The sequence below is a fragment of the Penicillium daleae genome (genome assembly GCF_028827525.1).
Source record: "Penicillium daleae strain IBT 16125 chromosome Unknown utg000006l_segment0_segment0, whole genome shotgun sequence".
Lineage (NCBI taxonomy): Eukaryota > Fungi > Ascomycota > Eurotiomycetes > Eurotiales > Aspergillaceae > Penicillium > Penicillium daleae.
The window spans coordinates 4,251,370-4,272,307 of NW_026623154.1; the positions used below are offsets into that span (position 1 = coordinate 4,251,370).

General features: G+C 45.0%; 5 protein-coding genes across 5 annotated transcripts; 2 read left to right on the forward strand and 3 right to left on the reverse strand.

Moving 5' to 3' along the window:
* Positions 1-831: 831 nt before the first annotated feature.
* N7458_007241 (uncharacterized protein) lies at positions 832-2,533 on the forward strand (the record flags this gene model as incomplete). The annotated part of the gene is made up of 2 exons (XM_056910623.1): positions 832-856; positions 954-2,533. 2 exons carry the CDS (start codon positions 832-834, stop codon positions 2,531-2,533), a joined length of 1,605 nt encoding a protein of 534 aa, XP_056766327.1.
* Positions 2,534-3,320: 787 nt separating this feature from the next.
* Positions 3,321-4,046, reverse strand: N7458_007242 (chitin deacetylase CDA4; the record flags this gene model as incomplete). Its single annotated transcript, XM_056910624.1, has 1 exon — positions 3,321-4,046. One exon carries the CDS (start codon positions 4,044-4,046, stop codon positions 3,321-3,323), a length of 726 nt encoding a protein of 241 aa, XP_056766328.1.
* A 1,912-nt stretch (positions 4,047-5,958) lies between these two features.
* On the reverse strand, positions 5,959-7,143 carry N7458_007243 (mRNA splicing protein PRP18; the record flags this gene model as incomplete). Its single annotated transcript, XM_056910625.1, has 2 exons — positions 5,959-6,151; positions 6,212-7,143. 2 exons carry the CDS (start codon positions 7,141-7,143, stop codon positions 5,959-5,961), a joined length of 1,125 nt encoding a protein of 374 aa, XP_056766329.1.
* A 407-nt stretch (positions 7,144-7,550) lies between these two features.
* Positions 7,551-8,372, forward strand: N7458_007244 (SAP18 family protein; the record flags this gene model as incomplete). The annotated part of the gene is made up of 1 exon (XM_056910626.1): positions 7,551-8,372. One exon carries the CDS (start codon positions 7,551-7,553, stop codon positions 8,370-8,372), a length of 822 nt encoding a protein of 273 aa, XP_056766330.1.
* A 436-nt stretch (positions 8,373-8,808) lies between these two features.
* N7458_007245 (uncharacterized protein) lies at positions 8,809-9,358 on the reverse strand (the record flags this gene model as incomplete). Its single annotated transcript, XM_056910627.1, has 4 exons — positions 8,809-8,862; positions 8,954-9,069; positions 9,240-9,275; positions 9,340-9,358. The coding sequence occupies 4 exons, from the start codon at positions 9,356-9,358 to the stop codon at positions 8,809-8,811; spliced, it is 225 nt and encodes a 74-aa protein (XP_056766331.1).
* Positions 9,359-20,938: the final 11,580 nt, after the last annotated feature.

The window sequence follows — 20,938 nt, forward strand, 5'->3', positions numbered from 1 at the left end:
CCCGAGGACCCAAATTAAAAGCAGCCATTCTGTTGAGGTATAAACAGGGGGGTACATTCTTCAACGTGTGTATCTAATAATCAACCAGGTGTCCTATTGTTTCTTCTGTCGTGATCTAGGAGAGACATCGGAAACGAGTAGATCAAGCATAGGCGTAGTACGTATGGTGATCTCTATACGACGGTCGACTACCGCATCTGCTTCGTGTCGCTTAGCATCCCAGCGTCCAATAATCCCAGCCTCCTGATTCCGTCATTCAGCCCTGCTATGATTCTATCATTCTTATTTCGTCAGGTTCGACGACAATTGGCCCTCGGCAGTGGAGGCTCCGCCGCGGACGGGGCCTTGCATGAATTGCAGAACCTTCCAAGTTCAACTCTGCTTCACTTTGTGACGTTGAATATCCCGATGACCTCTTCTTGACCAAATGACCCTCCCAAGTCAACAAAAAAAGCAAGTTCACGACTTGGACAGCTCCCATTTGCCGCTAAGAGCTTCCCTCCTCGTACAGAGTCCCCACTGGTGGAGCGCCAGTTTGTCAGCATGATTATTGATCCATGCCCCGGAGTCTCTGGAAGAACCTCCCGAAAAGTAAACGCCCCCCCGCCGCAAACCATGAATCGACTCTCTCCCTCTTTTTCTCTCCTTCATGGCCGTGCCTGGCTCTGCTGGTTCTGGCCTTCGATTGACTACTGATCTCCGCTCGAGGAGTCCCGTCCTGATTTCGCATCGGATGAGGCTGCAGTGACTGTAATTCTCTTTTTTCCGCGTTGCATGCCTTCAGAATGCCCCGCGTGGGTTGACGCAGCGTTGGAGGCCCCGCCGTCCTCAATGGAGACCGACACTGTCATCGTCGGTAGGTCTTCTTCTCTGATCAATTTACTTTCAATCGTTACTTCGATCTTTTGATTTATTCTTCAGGCTAACGCTTTTATGTGATCCCGTGAGAATAGGCAATGGGCCGTCGGCCATGATTCTCTCATACATTCTGCATGGTCACATTCCGTTTTATTCGCGGAATCCTCCGCATCCAGATTCTCTGCTTGACTCCAAGTTGAAGGACATCCCGAACCTTCTGAATGCCGATGTCGACGCGCTTACCGCGCATTTTGCGGCTTCTCGGTTATCCTATTCCACCCAGGCTCTCCCAGTGAATGTACTGCTAGATACGCTGGTGCGACCGAGCGTCGACGTGGAAGAATCCAGCTGCACGTCGAATGTCGAGTGGCGCCGTGTGCCTGAAAAGGCCATCTCCCACCTCGTATTCGGCGCCGCGCCTCGTCCGGGTGGTCAATGGACCGAGGATCCCCTTGGGGCGAGCTGGGACATCCAGACATTGAGCTATGCGACTATGCTCTCTTTGCCGGGCTATTCGTTTGCCGATCACCATCGACAGAAAACTGGCCAGGATCTTCCACCATTCACCCGACCGACTAGACGTGAGATCGCCGACTACTTCCAGGCTTACCCCGCCGCCGTCTATGTCGATGACGTTTTCCGATGTGGGGAACAGTTGAGTGGCATCTCCCGTACCGCAGACGGTTTCTTCATTCAGTCTCACAACCTCCACTGCAAGCGATTGGTGCTTGCAAGTGGCATTTTCTCGGAGATCCTTCAGCCTCCGCCCATCCTGCAGCCGCTGGTCCGAACGCAGCTAACGCCGACTGTACCATTGCTTGTCATCGGATCTGGGTTTTCAGCGGCAGACGCTATCATTTCTGCATCTAATGACCAGAAGATCTTGCATGTCTTCAAATGGTCTCCCGATGATCGCCCGTCGCCGCTGCGGGGCTGTCATCAACAGGCATATCCGGAATACGCGGGCGTATATCGATTAATGAAGAGGGCCGCCCTTGCGGCCGCGTTGAAAAACAAAAGCCAGCGGCCAAAGTATCGCCGCGGCACATCGACTGGCTTTTTGGAGAGCCGACCTTGGGATGAGTTATATGAGGGAGTCTCGAATGTCGAAATTATGACCGTAGAGGCGAAAGAGGGCCTGGCCGAGGTCACCTTTCGTCGACAGGACGGGTCCACCTTTGTGCGGTCCGCCCGGGGCCTTGTATACGCGGCTGGTCGACGAGGGACTCTGGGTTATCTGGACTCGCAACTCCGCACAGAGGTGCTGGGGCATGATGATGGAGACGACGTGGCCATCTCGGGCCAGACTCTTCGGGCAAAAGCACTGGATGATTTGGAAGTTGCTCCCAATGTGTATATCATTGGTAGTTTGTCTGGTGATTCCCTGGTCCGCTTCGCATATGGCGGTTGCGTCGCGGCGGCCGGGCGTCTGCTGGGTAGTAAAGAAGGCGAGCGGGAGTCACGCAGCATTTGTAGCAGCGTTGTCTCGACACGACCGCAATCGGCATCACTGCAAGTGATGAATGGCATGGATGGTCATCATATCTACCCAGCCAATGGGTCTGCCTTGACTCGAGAGGATACCTTGAGCAAGGTGTCCACGACCACCGCACCGATGAGTGTACAGAGCTGGTGGAAAGCAATAGCCCATATGTGGCGGGACTTGACACAATAGCATGGCACATGTTGATATCATTGCTTAATCTGCTTAAGCTAACCATTGTACCTGTATCTAATGTTTTATATTTGTCCTATTATCACATGCTTCATCTTCTCCCGTATCCCGTATCACGACTGCACCAGGTAGTATACTTGACCCAAACCTCTCACTTTCCATTCCTTATACCCCCCCACACAGTAACCCCCCTCAACCAAATTGCCCCTGTGGTCTAGTGGTATACGCATGTGTCCACCATCCTCGCGACTCAGTTTGCGGCGGAGAGGTCCGCGTCACTACGTACCTCTGGCGTCTTGGGGCCGATTCTTCGGAGAAGCCTGCCTGACGTACCTTCAGGTGCACCATCCCTGATTGTTGGGCAATTTGGTTCTTCTTTTTTCCCCATCAGAGAAGCTTTTTTTATTTTATTTTATTCTGATTCTGAGTATTCTTCTTGGAGAAAAAAAAAAGGAACATCGAGGCAGGGACAAAGGCCGGGTCTGGGTACTGACTGAGACGTGAGCAGGTAAGGCTATTATTCACATGAACGCCAGCGAGGTGGATGGCCTGGGTTCAAATCCCCCAAAGTCTTTCTAATTTATTTCTGTTTGCGTAGGTTTGGATGGTATCCTTTGGAATTTCTATCAAACATCTGTTCCATCGATGTCTTTCGACGCACCACAGGATCGGGGGCTTAACATGAGAACTTATAGCCCACTCTTATACCCCCCTTCTTCCGTATGCTTATGCTGTCTTCTTTCCTCATCTTGAGAACTACAGCAAGACGCCAAATCCTGCCACTCTATCAAGCCGAGTCCAATTTAGTCTCTTTCAGCAGCTCAGACAGCGTGACAACCCGATATCCACGACGCCGCAACTCCGGCAAGACTATCGCCAACATCGGCACCGTCCACTCCCTCCGATCATGACAAACAACAACACTTCCCATCCTCACCATACTGAGGATGTGCTTCGCATTGAGTTTTGCGAACGGTACCTGCGGGTCATGAGGATAGACATCCCCCAGCGCCAGTCGATACCCCAACCCCTTAACGAGCCTGCGCATACGGGAACTGAAAAACCCCGAGCCTGGTCGGAAGAACCAATTCTCAGGTCCATCCTGACCAGCTTCGCGGTACACGTCTCGGATCATTTGTTCGACGGTGGATATTTGCTCTGATAGTGTCGCGTCGCTTAACGAGCGCGAGGGTTCGTCGTGCATGGCATGATTGGCTAGTTCGTTTCCGTGGCGAACGAGATCGGTCAGATCTGTTTCGTGGCCGGAGACTTGGGATCCAATCACGAAGAATGTTGCTTTTGCGTTGTGCGATTGTAAGATGTTGAGGATGGCGGGTGTTTGTGACGAGGGGGCATCGTCGATGGTTAACGCGATGACTTTTTGGGCTGTGGGGTGGTGGAATAGTACATCGGGCCAGCGATGTTGGAAATATTGGATGAGTGCGCGTGGTGGCTTATATATCAGATATAGCGGACATAAGAGACAGCATGTGTAGAGAATGCTGGTGATCATGGCGAGGCGAGGAGGACAGGAGGATGTAGATTCGGTGGAACTGACGTGGAGTGTTGAAGTACAGCGGCAGCCCCACTTGGTAAGAAAGATCTATAAAGTCCACAACTATACAGAGATTATCAAGAAATGTACTCTAGAAAACTGCCTGGAATTATCTGGACAGGATGTAATGGTAGTGTATGCGAGAGTGCGCAGCTGGTATGGTTACTGTCAAGAGAATTGGGAAACTCATACAAGTCATTAAACATTAGCATCATGATATCTCGTCTCCAACCGTTCAATCTGAAAACAACCCGAAGGTGATTCTATGACAGTCAACACCAAATCATTCCTTTTCTCTAGTTTACCAACGCCTCGAAAACCTCGACAATTCCTTCAAAACCAGACTGGCATGCCAAGTCCCAAGGAAACTTCCCAACCCCATTTCGTACAAATGGATCCGCCCCTGCGTCGAGTAGGAGCTCGACTGTTTCGTATTGGCCAAGATCTGCGGCATAATGAAGAGGCGTGCCTCCACCAAGGGCTTGGATGGCTGGATCACTTGGGTCATGGAGTAGGGGAGCAAGTCCAGGACAGCGTGGTGACATGCAGACGGAGACACAAAGAAAGAGACGGAAGAAGGCCCAAATAGGCAACAGGCACCCTTAAAAGGCAGACAAACAAATCGAGCCTTATTCTCCAAAGTCTAATCTCTCTTAGAAGACACTGGAACTGCTCATGTCTTCATCCAGCCTCCTCTTGCTTGTCATTTGCATTCCAGCTATTTCCCTGCTACTCTATTTGGTGGTTTAAACAGCATTGCATGAAATCAGATTTATGACCTGATATTACCAACATCTTCATTCGTGACACTCCATCGAATGCATTAGAGGCCCCAAATGTAGAACCAACAAGAGCCCTCTTCTCCCGAGGTAATGTTCAATATCCAAAGGCCGCCAATTCACTCAGCACCGGCTCCGGACTGTAGTGAACATACCAGCTGGAGTTCGAGCAATCATCTGTACCCCCATTAGGATAGATTCAACTTGTGGAATGCGCTGGTTACATCTCATGAGGAGCCTGATTGTCACGTTATTGAACTGTAGAATGGCCTGGACCTTGCCATGGAAACTTGACGGTGACATGGGATAGATATGAATATGCCAGTGCATTCTTCAGGTCTTGACTATGAAGAATACTCGATAGGGTTGCCTTGAGATTGCTGTATGCGGCTTCACCAATGACCCGAACTACTCCTGATTTCGCCGAATCCATTCGAAGTGCCGATGATGTATGAATTCAAAACGGAGAATCCCGGTGGTGATCAGAGAAATTCTCCATTCACAGTTGTCAGTGTGACTATATGCAAGGTACTCTGTACAAGCAATAACTAGTAACCCGCTACAAGTCAGAATAGATTGCTTCGACACCGTTTGGGCCCGTAATAGCTTGTAGCATTCTCGAAAGTCTCTTTCATGTCATCTTGTCTAGCTCTTTCAGAGCGTTCCGCTGGAATATCAGACCTCCAGGCATCGCTAGAAAGAAAAAACCTCGACTTGATCACCTGGATTATGAGATCGTTATACTGGAATATGCAGTCCTGATCAACCAGTTTGAAGCAGTGTATCCTCTAGAAGACAAGATTCGAGGCAACACTCGGGACAAGAAGAAGGACATACTTTTACCCAAACATCAGTCGGATTCAGTTCGGCATGGGTGAAACTATCCTGCGCCTGAAGAGCATCAAATTCGGTTCGCGGGTCCTTGCAAGGGATGAGTGACAAAATCAACGGGCTACAAGCTTCCATACGTCACATCATGATGGAGCGCCGAATTATTGGGCAACGATGAACTGAAACTCCATAAGATGATATTGAAAATCAATAACGCCTAGGGTATATATCACAAGGATAACGAAATCAAGAAGACAACCCTAGCCCATGATCTGTAATAGATCCTCTGGGGGCCAGCGCACTTGTGCAAAGCTCAGACACCGTTTGATGCTTTGCAAGTATTTCCGTGTAGCCTCATCACTGAGGATATGGGCCTGCTGATCGCTTTGGTGTAGTTTTTCGCGAGCAGAGCGCTCGTGGATACCAACCATGGTCACACCGATGGGCCAGGCACTGCAAATATATCAGTATATCGGTTGTGGATCTTTAGAGGTATGGAGAGATTCAACTTACGCTTTTCCAATGCTCACTCGAAGATATGCATCATTGGCGTCGACGTATCTCCGTTGCTGGGCTTTGTGCACGATTTCCACAATCGGTTCCAATAGCCCATCTTCGAGGTCTCCTTTCTCGAATCGGCGGAACAGCGGTTTCATGTTTTCTCGAGACTGAACCATGGCATTATATGCCTGTTTTCCCTGGAAGCTCTGTCGTACTGTAACATCACGTTTGGCCAATGCCAGCTCCCATTCAGACAGGACCATATTGAAGTAGGATGCCAATTGTCGGAAAAGGAATTCCCGGCCCTCCTGATCTTTGGGAGGTTTGGCTTCGATAATCATCCGTGCGCCAGGAACAGGTTCCAGGATCGTAGGAATCGGGCCATCTGATAGCTTCTGCAATGTAGCGGATCGCTTCACCAAACGGCGATACCGTCGAAGTCGAGCACGATGGTTCTCGCCGAAAAGTCGGGCTGGCTCTTCGAGTTCTCGTAGCTTCTTAATAAGTTCCTCCTCATCAATATCTTCTTCATCTGCATCTTCACTGGCAGGTGTCTCGCCACGGTCGTTCTTTGCTGGCAATTCGGGCAGGCCAAGCCTCCGTCGCCTTTCGCGTTCCTTTTTATCGTCTTCCTCCTCCTTTCTCTTCTTAGACTCCTCTGCCAGTTTTCGTTTCTTCTCCTCTCTCTCACGCTTTCGTTCTGCTTCCTCCTCTTCGAGCTTGCGTTTCGTGCTCAGCCGCTCTTCGCGTTCCCGTTGTAATCGTTCCTGTTCCTCGTTGTATGCTGCGACACGCGCGGCCTCGAGCTCTCCTCGACGCAAATATTTCTTTGATGATTCGGCGGGCACATCTTTGTCTTTGTTTGTAGCAGATGCTTTGGAGGCGCCACTGGCGGGGCCTTTGGCCTTGGAGATCTCTTTGGACATGAGCGCGGCGAAATCCATGTTGGCGATAGCTGCGGCGCGCAGGCTTCCCTAATCTGAGAGCAGAGAGTGTTGTCGTCGATCTCAAGAGAGAATAATAATAGGTTGTAGAGAGGTGTAGATCGTTCGGACCGAGTGCGTGGGTGTTGAAAGTCGACGTTGGTAGAGCGGAAAAGAATGTTCGAAGCCAAAAGAACCGCCAGCCGCCGCAAGCTCCAACGCCCGCATTTGGGGTTTTCTCCATTCACCTCCAAACTCTCCAAGCTCCCCACCCTTCTTCCCTCAACCAGCACTCGACTCGCTTTTTCTGAAGACTACTTCTGACCACTGAGCCGTGAATCATCATATCACTACCCCTCAGTCTTGCGACAATTGATTTTCTGTCACACCCTTCGGCTCGACCAGACACGCGACTTCGCCCTGCCGTCATGGTTAACTCCTCGAGAGAAGGCACCAAGCCTCAAATCAACCGCCAAACAACGACACCCTTCCATTTGAAGCTCTTCTATCGCGTCAATTCCTTCCACCCTATCTCCGACTACAGCATCCCGGCCCCTTCGCGCCGCAGCGGCCCCTTCAGCGGCCCAAATGCCATTCGCGCGTCCTCCCCTCCGCCAGCTGCTGCACCACTTCCTCCACACCTTGAGATTTACACATGGCAGTCATGCACGCTACGCGAACTCTCACAGCTTCTCACCTCCGCCCTCCCTTCATTACTCCCTGACCCACCCGTCGGCACCCGCCTCTGCTTCCGGCTGATCTACCCCGACGCGCGAAGTGCAGCTATGATGGGCCCCGATGCGCGCGGCCGATACTTGAGCAGAGATCTGGGCAGTGTTATTGTTGGACCGAGAGATAGTCCATACCGCGGGGAAGAAGATGTGGATGACCGCGCAGAGACACGGCCTCGTGCTGGACCCATGCGCTTCCAAGGCTCCGATGCAGACAAGGCCTTGCTAGATGCCCGCTTTATTATTGGAGACTACATTGAATGTGCCATATTGCCGCCTCTCGAGGATGGCTCCGTTGCGCCAGTGCTCCGCAGCGCTCCAGGTCCACCACCTCCGGTGGGAGGTGGCATGCGCGCATTCCGAGACAATGGGTATGGAGGACGCGGTGGTGGCCGTGGTCCCCGTGGAGGTGATCGTGGCGGACCTCCTGTTCTCCCTGTAGGAGACTGGAAACGAGGGGAGCGACTACCAGAGGGAGCCCCTCGAGGTGGAGGTCGCCGAGGTTGGGGCCCATACTAAACCTTGAATAGCAAGATGGGATTTGAGGAACGAATCGAGATGCTGCGATTTCAATGGCCCGGGATGAAAATACCCGCTTTGCAGCAATACTGTACGATTAAAGAGCTTCGAAGTAAATGAAACAGCATCAATCAAGCATGATTTGTGCGCTTCTCGATGTCATTACTGCGTGGCAGGTGTTTAGGATGTGGCGCTTGACAAGAAGTGTAGTGCCAGGGTTGAAACAGAAGAAAATCAATGCGGTATATGCTCGTAGTAAGGTACATAGCCCAAGAGCGAGGGCGCCAGTGAAAAAGGTAAAACTGCAGTTTTCGCTCCCATCCTCCCACGATTCCGGATAGCAGACGACCCAGAAGGTCTTGGATGAACACCTCTGTATCGCCATGCATCTCGGTAAATCGCTTTCAATCGATTCAAACCACCCAACACTTGCTCTCTACCACTCGGAAATGGGGTCACCCTTCCGCTTGCCACGGAGCTCGTACTTGCCCTGCAACCCGTCAGTATCGTTTCCGTCTTCCGTCTTCCGTCTTCCCCGCGTGCTTCCGTCATGACAATCGTTAGGACCCAATACTACATACCTCGGTCTTGTAGGCAAGCCAGGTCAGAGCACCAGGGATGGCGGCCATGTAGATGAAGGACAGCCAGGCATGGCGGGGGTTCCAGCGGAAGTACTTGTAGCGGTTGGCGTTGAGTTCTATTGGGTCCGGTCAGTCATTGTTCAGTGGAGGATGCTCCGCGGCTGGAGGGCTGATATTCAATGCCCTTTCTCTTCAATAGAATATTCCGGACATGCAGCGGAGGGATTGTGGCCGTTCATCCGCAGCGCAAGAACTGGAGATGGTGGGTTGGGGAGGGATCATGTACCGTAGTATTTCTGGAGAGCCGGGTCAAGGACCAGGGCTGGTCAATTGGTTAGCAGCTGGAATATCGGATAGTTGCAGGGTTTTTAAGTGCAGAGACTTACACTTGCTGGGGCCAGCCATGATTGCGATGGAACTCGAAGCGTAGACACAAGCGCCGTTCCTGTCTTGAGGCGGAAGGTGAGGTGAGGTGGGTAGTCATGTGACCTGCAAGTTCGTGTCGGAACAGCAGGATGGGTGGATCCCCAGGGAAAAGGAAATACTAAAACACCCGCCTAGCTTAGTCATGTTTTTGCCCATACAAATTGTTAGCAAAGGGGCATCGTAGCAATTCAGACTTGTTGATATCCGATTGGTGCGCGGTATGATTTACTAAGCAGTATTCGCGACTGTTATGAGCCCGATTCGCCAGTAAGAAGGCTATATTCGTCAAATCAAGCTATACGCAAGGTGTATCCGCGGTAGCGACCCGGCCAGACGTCTCCTTCTTACCCCTGACCTTCCTATCGATCGAATTGACTGCTAAAGAAGAACGCGATCAATATAGATTCAGCAGTAGTCTCCGCCCTAAAAGGCGAGAAACTGAAAGATCCACCGTAGTGGAGGAATTGGTTCGCACGAATCAAGATATATACACGCCAGAAGAGGGTATAGGACCTAGTCAACCCTCAGCTCGAAGAAGACTATCTTAAACAACCGATTCGCTAACCAAGAAGGCCGCAATACCCCGAAGACGGCAGCGAGTCGACGAAACGAGAATGGAGAGATCGCATAGACATATACAAGCTTGACTATGCTGAATAGGAGCAACAGAGCAAGAGCCTAGACGCTATGAACGAATGGATCATCGCTAATTTGGATCCTATCCACTATACCTCTATGCTTAACTACTAAACCCCGTACGAACGGCTTATGTATCTCTATACTCGATTTGGTCGATCAACAGCGGCAGAAGAAGATATACGTGCGTAGTAGAAGAGGGTATTAGTATTACCACCGAAGAAAGGTACTGATATCGACTAGTGGATCAACGAATAGGATTTACTAAGAGAACAGGTAGTTAGCCTAGATCTGCTAGAGATCAAGAGCGCTAATAAGGATTTCCTCCGTGTAGTAAAAGAGATACTCCTAGTATAGTGGTAGCTGAAATTTGAAGCGATCGTTTTGTATTAGGAAGAATAGGATACGCGCGATTTGATCGAGAACTTCCGAGGAACCTATCGCGAGCTACACCCGTAGAGATCGAGCGTAGTTAGTACGATCTTAAAAGTATTATTTTCAACACTATAGGGCTTTAAGGAAGCTAGATTAGAGCCTTAGCAGCCGTAGTTATAGCCGCAAGTATAGCAACTACCACGAGAGAGGTCCTTACCTCCGATTCCTAGGCGCTAGTACCCCTATAGTAACAAAAGCTATAAGCCCTAGGACTGCTGGATAATTAACAGAGAGGCTTTTCCTGATAAACCTCTCTTGAAATAGAAGGCTAAGCAAGTAGAAGATCGTCTTGTAAAGGATAAAGCGTAGAAAGCCTAGATAGAGAAATCTGTTAAGGAATATAATGAGAAGAACGGAATTAACACGAAAACGGCTAATATTACTTAACTATATAGCTCCTACTTCACTATAGGCTTTCTAATCGAACAGGTGTATTAAAGCGTGAAGACTACAGGAGACGCTAATAATGATATTCGAAAACGTTGGTTTCTCGATACTGCTTTATTAGTGTACGTTTGTAACTAAAAAGATCTCTTTACTACCTTTATACCGGAGAAGGCAGGCCTAAAGACAGGCGATTTAATTACCGCTATGGAAGGGACTGGAAGCGCGATAATAACTAGTGTAGGACCTGACGGGTCTACTAGATCGATTCGCCTAAGCAACGTCGTCTATTTGCTAAAGTTCTATGCTAATTTGATGTTATATACTGCGTTGAAGGAGAAAGGTATACGATAGGATGAGGATACCGAATATATCAAGGATTCTAGTGATAAACTAATTATTAGTATACGTCTTATAAAACCGCTAAAGATATAGGTATTCGATTAACTAGGAGATCGTCAATACTCGCTAGAAACTACTGCTTACGTATATGCAGTACAAAGATTAGAGAAACCGCTCGTTTTAGAAGCCTTAGTAGATCGATAGCACCGGAGACTTGCTTATGTATCTACTCGTGTAATAAAGAAGACTACCGAAATAGTAGATAGTGTTAAAATCAACGAAGACCTGCTAGAATCGTTAGTAGATAAAGAGTTTTTAATAGAAGGAGAACTATGCTAGGTCTGCAATCTCTTAAGTACACCGAAGCAGATCTCACGACGACTAATTAGCTAACCCTTTAGTAAATACGGCCGAATCTACTTCGATCTAGTCCAATTTCTACCTGGATATAACAGACACTAATAGATAACGTATTTCTATGTTGAAGGGATTCGATTCTACTGGTTATATACTCATGAACACAAATAGGAGTGTAGAGAGGGTATAAGGTAATTTATTGCTCTTGTTAAGAACTAGTGGAACCTACCGATTAAAGCATTCTACTATAATAACGAGAGATCTACGGGACTAGAGATCGAATACTTCCTAAGCAATATCGGTATCGTGGTATCGTATAGTATCCCCTACTACCCTAAGCAAAACGGCTTAGCGGAGCGATTAGGAGGAGTTATTCTAACAATAACGAGGTATCTACAGATCGAGAGTAAGCTACCGAAGTAACTCTGGCTAGAGATGGTTAGTACTGTAGTATGGATTTTAAATAGGATTCCTACCTACCTAAAAGATGAGAACTAGTAGATCGTGCTGTAGGATGAAGCACGACGAGATTTCGGCGGCGAAAGGATAAAGAAGGCTAATCTAGCTAACCTACGCGTGTATAGCTCTCTGTCGTACTGCCGTATTCGTAATATCCTACGTATCTAAAAGACCTCTCCCTGTGCAGAAATTGGTTTCCTCGTCGGCTACGTCGCATCGAATATATAGAAGATCTAGTTCCCGGCAAGAGACAAGATAGACGTCGTGAGAGATATACACTTCGACGAATCGAGGAAGTAGAAGCCTGATATGTAGTATTAGGAAGAGAGAACCCTTCCTATACCTGAACCGACGATTTTGACCGAGGAAGAACAGATAGAAGTGCTTCGCGAAGATATCGGTATCCCTGTCGATGCGTTAGTTAATCGAAATACCTAGGAAGATCTCTAGGAAGATCTCTAGGAAGGCTAGCAAGCAGGCGATTAGGAAGCTATCTAGCAAGAAGAGGAAGATGATCTATACTAGGAAGATCGCGATTAGGAAGAATACGATATACCTTAGGGGGTAGTTGTACCGATTACCCCGACCCCGGAACCTAACGAGAGAGGCCACCTACTGGTAGACCAGGATCCTCCGAATAACACCCTACCTGGCTTATTCCCGATAGAAGAGCCACCGGAATTGCTACTAAGTCTACTAGAGGAGCAGAATACTACTGAATTTGGCCCTGCCGCTGCTTAGAGGGTAGACTAGCAGATAATAGCCCCGACTGAAGATTAGAACGTCTACGAGGAGGAAGACTATCCGACAGAGCTAAATCCTCCGCTCGAAGACCTTATAGAAGAAGATTCTAAAAAAGATTAACCTAATCCGCTCTCTAACAGCGAATAGCAGCTATACGCAGAGCTTTATACGCGAAGGAATGATAGGATCGATACAACGAATATTATCGAGGGAAGCAGGAAGCGAAAGGCTAGAGCAGATCCTGACTACTAAGCGTACGTAACGATCTTACTAGCCGAAGACGATCTACTAGAGCTACTACGTATATTCGCCGTAGCCCTATATATAGAGAAGCCGATATAGCGCTATAGAGACGATCTGCCCCCTGCGCCTGATAGGTGGAAGAATATAATGAAGTACTCGATGGCCGAAGGCTTCCTGGCCGCCTGCGTAAAGGAAATACGCTCTCTCTAGGAGAAATCAACGTTTACCGTGATAAAGCGACCGAATAATATATCGAAACAGATCCTACTACTCCGATAGGTCTTTATATACAAATTTAATCAAGACGGCTATTTGTAGAAGCTTAAAGCCCGTATCTGCGTACGAGGAGACCTTGAGACGATATTAAATAAGGATAAAAGGGCTATTACGCTTATAGCAAGGGCTATAAGGATGATCTTTACCCTCGTTGCTGTATTCAACCTTGATCTACGCTAGCGAGATGTAGTTACTGCGTTCCTAAATAGCAAGCTGCCTATAGAGACCTTGTGAGATATAGGGCAGGATGTTATCAAGCCAGACCGCCATGCAGCATATCAAGCCAGATTCATAAGGCCTATACAAGATGGCTGAATCTCTATAAGCTTTATGCTATACCATCATCACTACGGTCAATGACATCGCTATACCATCATCACTACGGTCAATGATATCGTAGAAGACGTATACTATTGTATACGATCTACATCATCACTACGATCAATGACATCGTACAATCAAGCAACCACCGATCAAACAGCTACTGCATGAGATCACTATCTGTCTGCATGAGATCATCATGCATCTAGATCTAGGATCTAGAACGATCACATGCAAAAGAGGTTTGATAAAGATTGATTATAAATAAGCCCTGTTTTCTCTACAAAAATCATGTTCAAGACATACAAGCAAGATTCAATACAATCAACCAAGCTTCAGTCCTACTTTACTTTTCTCTCATCTTTATGATTCTAAGCCGAATTGAACTTATCCTTCCTATTCAATCAAGAGGAAGAAAGATCAATCGATCTTATTTAATCATCTTTAATTTATCTTCCTCTTTACCCAACCTGCGCAGCATCGCTTGCTCACAGGTTATGAGCCCGAATTGATCCTACTTCAATTCGGCTTATACCACTTCTTCAATCTTCTATCTTCAACGAAGAATCCTTTACTTTTAAGAGAAACTTCTCTCTCTTAAAGAGAAACAAAAAGCTCCTCCGACTTCTTATTTTCAAAAATTTATACTCGATTTTTACCGGTCGCGTCTACTTCTCTATACGAAAACTAAGAAATCTCAACTTTCTTGACAAAAACAATCATTTTTCAAATATTCAATCAAGTTTTTTGAACTCAAAATGATCAACAAACACAATATCGATCCTCTCAAAGGAGAAGGAAATTATGTTGCCTGGTCTATCCGAATCAAGGCAATTCTTGATCAAGAGAGACTGATCGATGCGATTCTACATGATTACACAAAGCTTCCTGCTATTCAGCAAGGCCAGATTCCTAATCAACACTGGTCTTATGAAAAAGCAATTGCTCTACCACCTGATCAACGATCACCTGATTGCAGAAATACTGCGATTTGGTCAGGAAGAAGATCTGGTAGACCTACAAGATCTACTAGCCCTGCTGAGATAGGCCAAAATGAGCTAGTTATTCCATCTGATAAATTCAAAACTATTGATCAGATGAATCGAGACGCTCTATCATCAATCAAGCTATCATGCAAAGATGGCCCACTCTTTTGGTTAGGAGATACCACATCGGCCTACCAAGCATGGGTTACCTTGGCTACCCAATATCGACCTAAAGGCTTTACTACCGAATTCCTTGTGTTGAAAAGCCTATTCAATAGTCAATTAGGCGATTTCGATAGCATGCATGATTATCTCACTGAGATAAGACGCCTGCTAATCGAACTGGCAAGCCTAGGAATCGATTTCCCAAAGCAAATCGTATTCGCATGGGTTCTCAACAATCTTGACCAATCATACGCACCGATTATTCAAAATATTATTCAATCTCTTCGCAGAGACTCTGATTCTTATACGATTGAATCGTTATTCGCCAATCTGATTGACGAATCGCGTGGTCATATTCAATCAAGCGAACAAATCTTCATAGCTGATAGCCATCAGCCTAATCGACAGAACAAATATCAGGCTCATCGCAAGCCTAATCATCAGGTAAAGCACTATTCAAAAAATCGTCAGGCTAATCAAAATCGTCGAATTAGCAAAAAACCATGGAAAAAATTGTCAAATTCTGGCAAATACTGTACGCATTGTAATATGCGAAGCCATACAGTAGCAGATTGCTGGTATCTGCATCCTTCTGGCAGACCAGCTAATTGGATACCTAGGGCAAATTGGCCTAGATCCAATCAAAATAATCAAAGATTTAATCAACAAAAGAAGATGATCACAGCAATGCTCAATGAGCAATCTGACGAGGAAGAAATCCACGTCACTAGTCATGTGACAGATTACCCCGCAGAAGCTGAACATCAAGAAACCTCGGCTAGCAACCTACTGCCTACTAGCCTATTGGCTAATGATCCAATTGATCTTGACGGTGATATCTGTTATACACCGATTAGTCCAATTGACTATCGATCAGATTATCAGATAGAATCTGATATACCCATGACAGAGGCACAGCCAATCAGGCATGGCCTACCAATCTTTGATGATCAAAACCTGATAAGAGACTACTCAAATCTGAGTAATGAATCTATGGTGAATACACCAAGAAGTCTCTCACTCTGCGATGAGTTCTCGCATGAAACCGATCAGGTAATTTATCTACCTATCAAAACAAACCAAGAAACCAATTCTGATATCACTATAGAAAGTGCATATAATCTGATAAATTCAGATCTTTCTACTACAAAAGTGATTTTCATTATTGATACAGCTGCCACTATATGTGCAGTATCTAAATTGGATTTGTTTGATAGTGTATATAAAACTAATAAAACTGTCATGTGGGGAAATGCACAAAGATTATCTATCGATCTTGCTGGAGATATTATCTTCCAGACAAATACCAATCTAGTCTATAAATTGACTAATGTGCTCTATGTCCCACAATTGGGAATCAATATATTAAGCACACATGCACTGAAAAATTCAGTATCTCTATTTAATAGAGAAAAGGCCACTATTTTCGATCAATATCGAAATATTATGCTGATTGGGCATAAGCAAGATAATCTATATCGAACTACCCTATATGTGATGCATACAAAGCCACATAAGGTAGATTCTGATCAAAAAATCGATCAAGATCAATCTATCCAAAGTACTAGCAATATTACTAGTTTAAAACTTTGGCATGATAGATTAGGCCATATAGGCCTAATACCACTACAAAGGCTACTAAGCCAGGCCGATATATCTCTATCTGATACTGAGATAAGAGATTATATGCAAGATATATGCGAAATATGCATACAGTCAAAATATGACAGGAAGATCAATAAATCTTCTACTTCTGCTGCCGAATACGGCATAGGCGAAAGAATACATAGCGATATTGGAGGGCCTATTAGCCCTAAGACCTATAATGGCTATCGCTACTACATCACGTTTCTTGATAAAACATCAAGATATCTACATATATCTCTACTTCGATCAAAAGACGAAGCTATTAAGAAATTTACCTTATATAAGCAATTGGTTGAAAACCAGCTTAATAAGAAGATCAAAGAGATATTTACCGATAACGGTACTGAATACGTGAATGATAACTTCCATATATTATTAGGAAGATACGGTATTATACACCGAACTACGCCTATCTATACAAAAGAGCCAAATGGCCTAATTGAGCGCATAAACCTGACACTTATGAACAAGGTCAGATGTTTATTAATCCAATCAGGATTAAAAGAAGATATGTGGGGAGAAGCCTTATTGGCTGCTACCTATCTATATAATATAACCCCACACAGTGCTCTAGGGTTCAAATCACCCTATGAGATATATCACAAGCGCTTACCTGCTATCAGGCATATAAAGACCTGGGGATCTATTGCCTACTATCATACAAACAAAAACCTGCCTAGCAAGCTATCGCCAAGAAAATCTATAGCTATTGTTATTGGCTATAGTGAGCAGAAGCACTATAAGCTATATGATCTGAAGCAGAAGAAGACAGTTTGGTCAAGAGACCCTACTATCTTAGAAGGTAGATTCCTGAAGAATCAATCTGATCTAGCCAATCAGGAACCAGGAATCAAGAAAAGATCTGCTAAACAAGCAGCAAACCCTATCAAAAAGAAGATTGCTAGATATACTAGCAAATCTACTAGCCTATCTACTAGCAAATCAGCTAGTAAAGAAACTAGCAAATCAGCTAGTAAGCCTACTAAGCAAACTGCTAGTAAGGAAGCTGCTATAGCAGCGGATCCGTCTCATAAGATAGAGATCCAAATCCCATCATTAAAATCTACCAAAGATAGCGAAGATATATATACTATATCAGATACGCTACTAGGAGATTTTATAAAGACTATTATCAACGATCAGCCTACCGATTATATATTATCGGCAGGAACTGATCAAGAACCCTCTACCTTTGATCAAGCTATGCAATCAGCTGAAAGGAATGAGTGGTATAGGGCCTGTCAGGACGAAAATCAAAGCCTGATAGATCAGGCAACCTATGAAATCGTTGATATACCCCCTGGTGTAACACCTATTAGGGGCAGATGGGTATTCAAAAAGAAGCCTATAAAGAATGCCACAGGCATCCAGGCTAATTATATTACTAATGCGAACAAAACGATTCGCTATAAGGCTAGATGGGTTATACAAGGATTTAATCAACGATTAGGTGTTGATTTCCTAGAAACCTTCTCTACTACTGCCAGAACAGAAACCTGGCATATATTGCTGATAATCGCGATGAATAAAAAATGGCATATCAGGCAATACGACGTTAAAAACGCATTCGTACATGCTGATATCGATAGTGATATATATACTATCTTGCCAACTGGCCTATATAGGCCAAAAGATCATCAAAATAAGTGCTGCTATCTAAAGAAGGCCCTATATGGCCTAAAGCAAGCACCAAGGCTTTGGTCTGAATTCTTTACAAAGGCTATCGCGAACCTCGGATTCGATAGAGTTCCTATCGACGAGGGAATATATATAAATGGCAAAACCCAGGCCATTATCATCACACATGTTGATGATATAATCATTATACACAAAGATCTAGCTTATATAAATAAGCTAGCTACTGCGGCTAGGCAGTATATCCAATTGGAAGAGATAGGCGAATTAGCCACCTTCCTAGGCAATAATATCAGCCTGAATTATCAAGATCAATCGATAACTATCGATCAAAATGATTATATATCAAAGATCTTGTCAAAATTTGCTACTACTAGCAAACGGCCAAAGAAAACGCCGGGTGAAGCAGGGATCCACCTAAGAAAAAATCAATCAAAAGCTTCAGAGCAAACTATTAATCTCTATCAAAAAGAGATTGGCTCATTACTTTATACCAGCCTAAAGACTAGGCCTGATATAGCCTATCCAGTTGCCTATTGCTCAAGATATATGAGCAATCCTGACCAATCACATATCTCTGAATTAAAGAAGATATGGCAATATCTACAATATCGGCCAAATCTAGGCCTACACTACGATTGCACAGGGAATGACCTATATATAAAAGGCTACTCTGATGCTGATTGGTCAGGCGATATCGATGGTAGAAAATCCACTACTGGCTATATATTTAGCCTATCTGGAGATCTAGCCACTAATAATATAGTGAGCTGGAATTCGATGCTACAAAAATCAGTAGCTCTATCTACCTGCGAGGCCGAATATATGGCTATGAAAGAAGCTATACGAGAAGCTATTTATCTAGCTAATCTCTTCAACTATCTAAACGATAGATTAGGCCTAGGCTATACGCCTAGCAAGCCTACTATATTAGTGGATAATAAGGCAGCTATTAAGCTAGCCGAAAACCCTGAATTTCACAAAAGGACGAAGCATATTGATATACAATATCACTATATCAGAGATCAGGTCAAACAAGAAAGGGTCGATGTTCAATACGTCCCCACTAAACTGCAATTAGCAGATTTCCTGACTAAAAATGTCAGAAGAGAAATATTTGAAGACCTGAAGAATCTAGCTAATCTCTATGAGATCTAGCTATATATATATCCAATTTGATATATAATATCATGGATACCTTCGAGTATGGTTTTCACCTAAATAGGTTTTTCCATACTCTATACGCGAATGCGGAAGGAACCACTTAACCCTGTGAGATTGAGATTTAGGAAGATATATATCTAGCTATCTTATAGCAGTATATATATATATCGATCCTATCTACTCTATACTAATCTCTATACTCTACTGCTATCTGCACTATAGTATAAAGATTACGGGGGGGTGTGAGATATAGGGCAGGATGTTATCAAGCCAGACCGCCATGCAGCATATCAAGCCAGATTCATAAGGCCTATACAAGATGGCTGAATCTCTATAAGCTTTATGCTATACCATCATCACTACGGTCAATGACATCGCTATACCATCATCACTACGGTCAATGATATCGTAGAAGACGTATACTATTGTATACGATCTACATCATCACTACGATCAATGACATCGTACAATCAAGCAACCACCGATCAAACAGCTACTGCATGAGATCACTATCTGTCTGCATGAGATCATCATGCATCTAGATCTAGGATCTAGAACGATCACATGCAAAAGAGGTTTGATAAAGATTGATTATAAATAAGCCCTGTTTTCTCTACAAAAATCATGTTCAAGACATACAAGCAAGATTCAATACAATCAACCAAGCTTCAGTCCTACTTTACTTTTCTCTCATCTTTATGATTCTAAGCCGAATTGAACTTATCCTTCCTATTCAATCAAGAGGAAGAAAGATCAATCGATCTTATTTAATCATCTTTAATTTATCTTCCTCTTTACCCAACCTGCGCAGCATCGCTTGCTCACAGACCTATACGAAGATGCCTAAAGGATTTAAACAACTAGGAATGTGTTAGAAGCTAAATCGAGCGTTATATAGCCTACGTATCTTACCGAGACTATAGTAACAGGAAGCGTTAAGAGTTCTTATGAAGCTAGGGCTTAAACCTGTCCCTGAAGACCTATACGTTTTTACTGTACACGGTATTATCGTCTTCTTTTACGTTGACGATATCCTAATTACGAGCTACCTGTTAGTACGAGAGAATGCTCGCCAGCTTGAGAAGGATCTAGAGATATACTGGGAGCTTACGGACTATGGAGAAGCAGAATAGTTCTTGAATATTCGAATTATACGCGATCGTGAATAATAGAAGCTTTAGCTTTGCTAAGATGTATATATTAGTAGTATGGCTGCAAGATACTATCTAACTGATCGCCTACCTATCTATACACCTCTCCCTGTGGAAGAAATAAAGCTATTCGATAGCATAGCAATACTAGCTGAGATCAAGATATACTAGGGAAAGGTAGGTTCAGTACAATATCTAACCACGATCACTAGGCTAGATGTAGCGAAAGCAGCCGCAAAATTATTATAGTTCCTTCGAAACCCTAGCCTACAACACTAGCGAGCGGTTGATAGGGTGATCTGCTACCTATACACTACACGATATCTAGTACTGCAATTTGGAGATAAAGGAGACATAGAATTAATCGAACTGGCAAGTGACGTATCCTTCGCTGATAATCAAGATCGACGAAGCTCCGCAGGGTATATCTGCTAGGTTTATGGAGGTCTAGTTAATTGGAAGGCTACGAAGCAGCCTTGTGAGCAAGCGATGCTGCGCAGGTTGGGTAAAGAGGAAGATAAATTAAAGATGATTAAATAAGATCGATTGATCTTTCTTCCTCTTGATTGAATAGGAAGGATAAGTTCAATTCGGCTTAGAATCATAAAGATGAG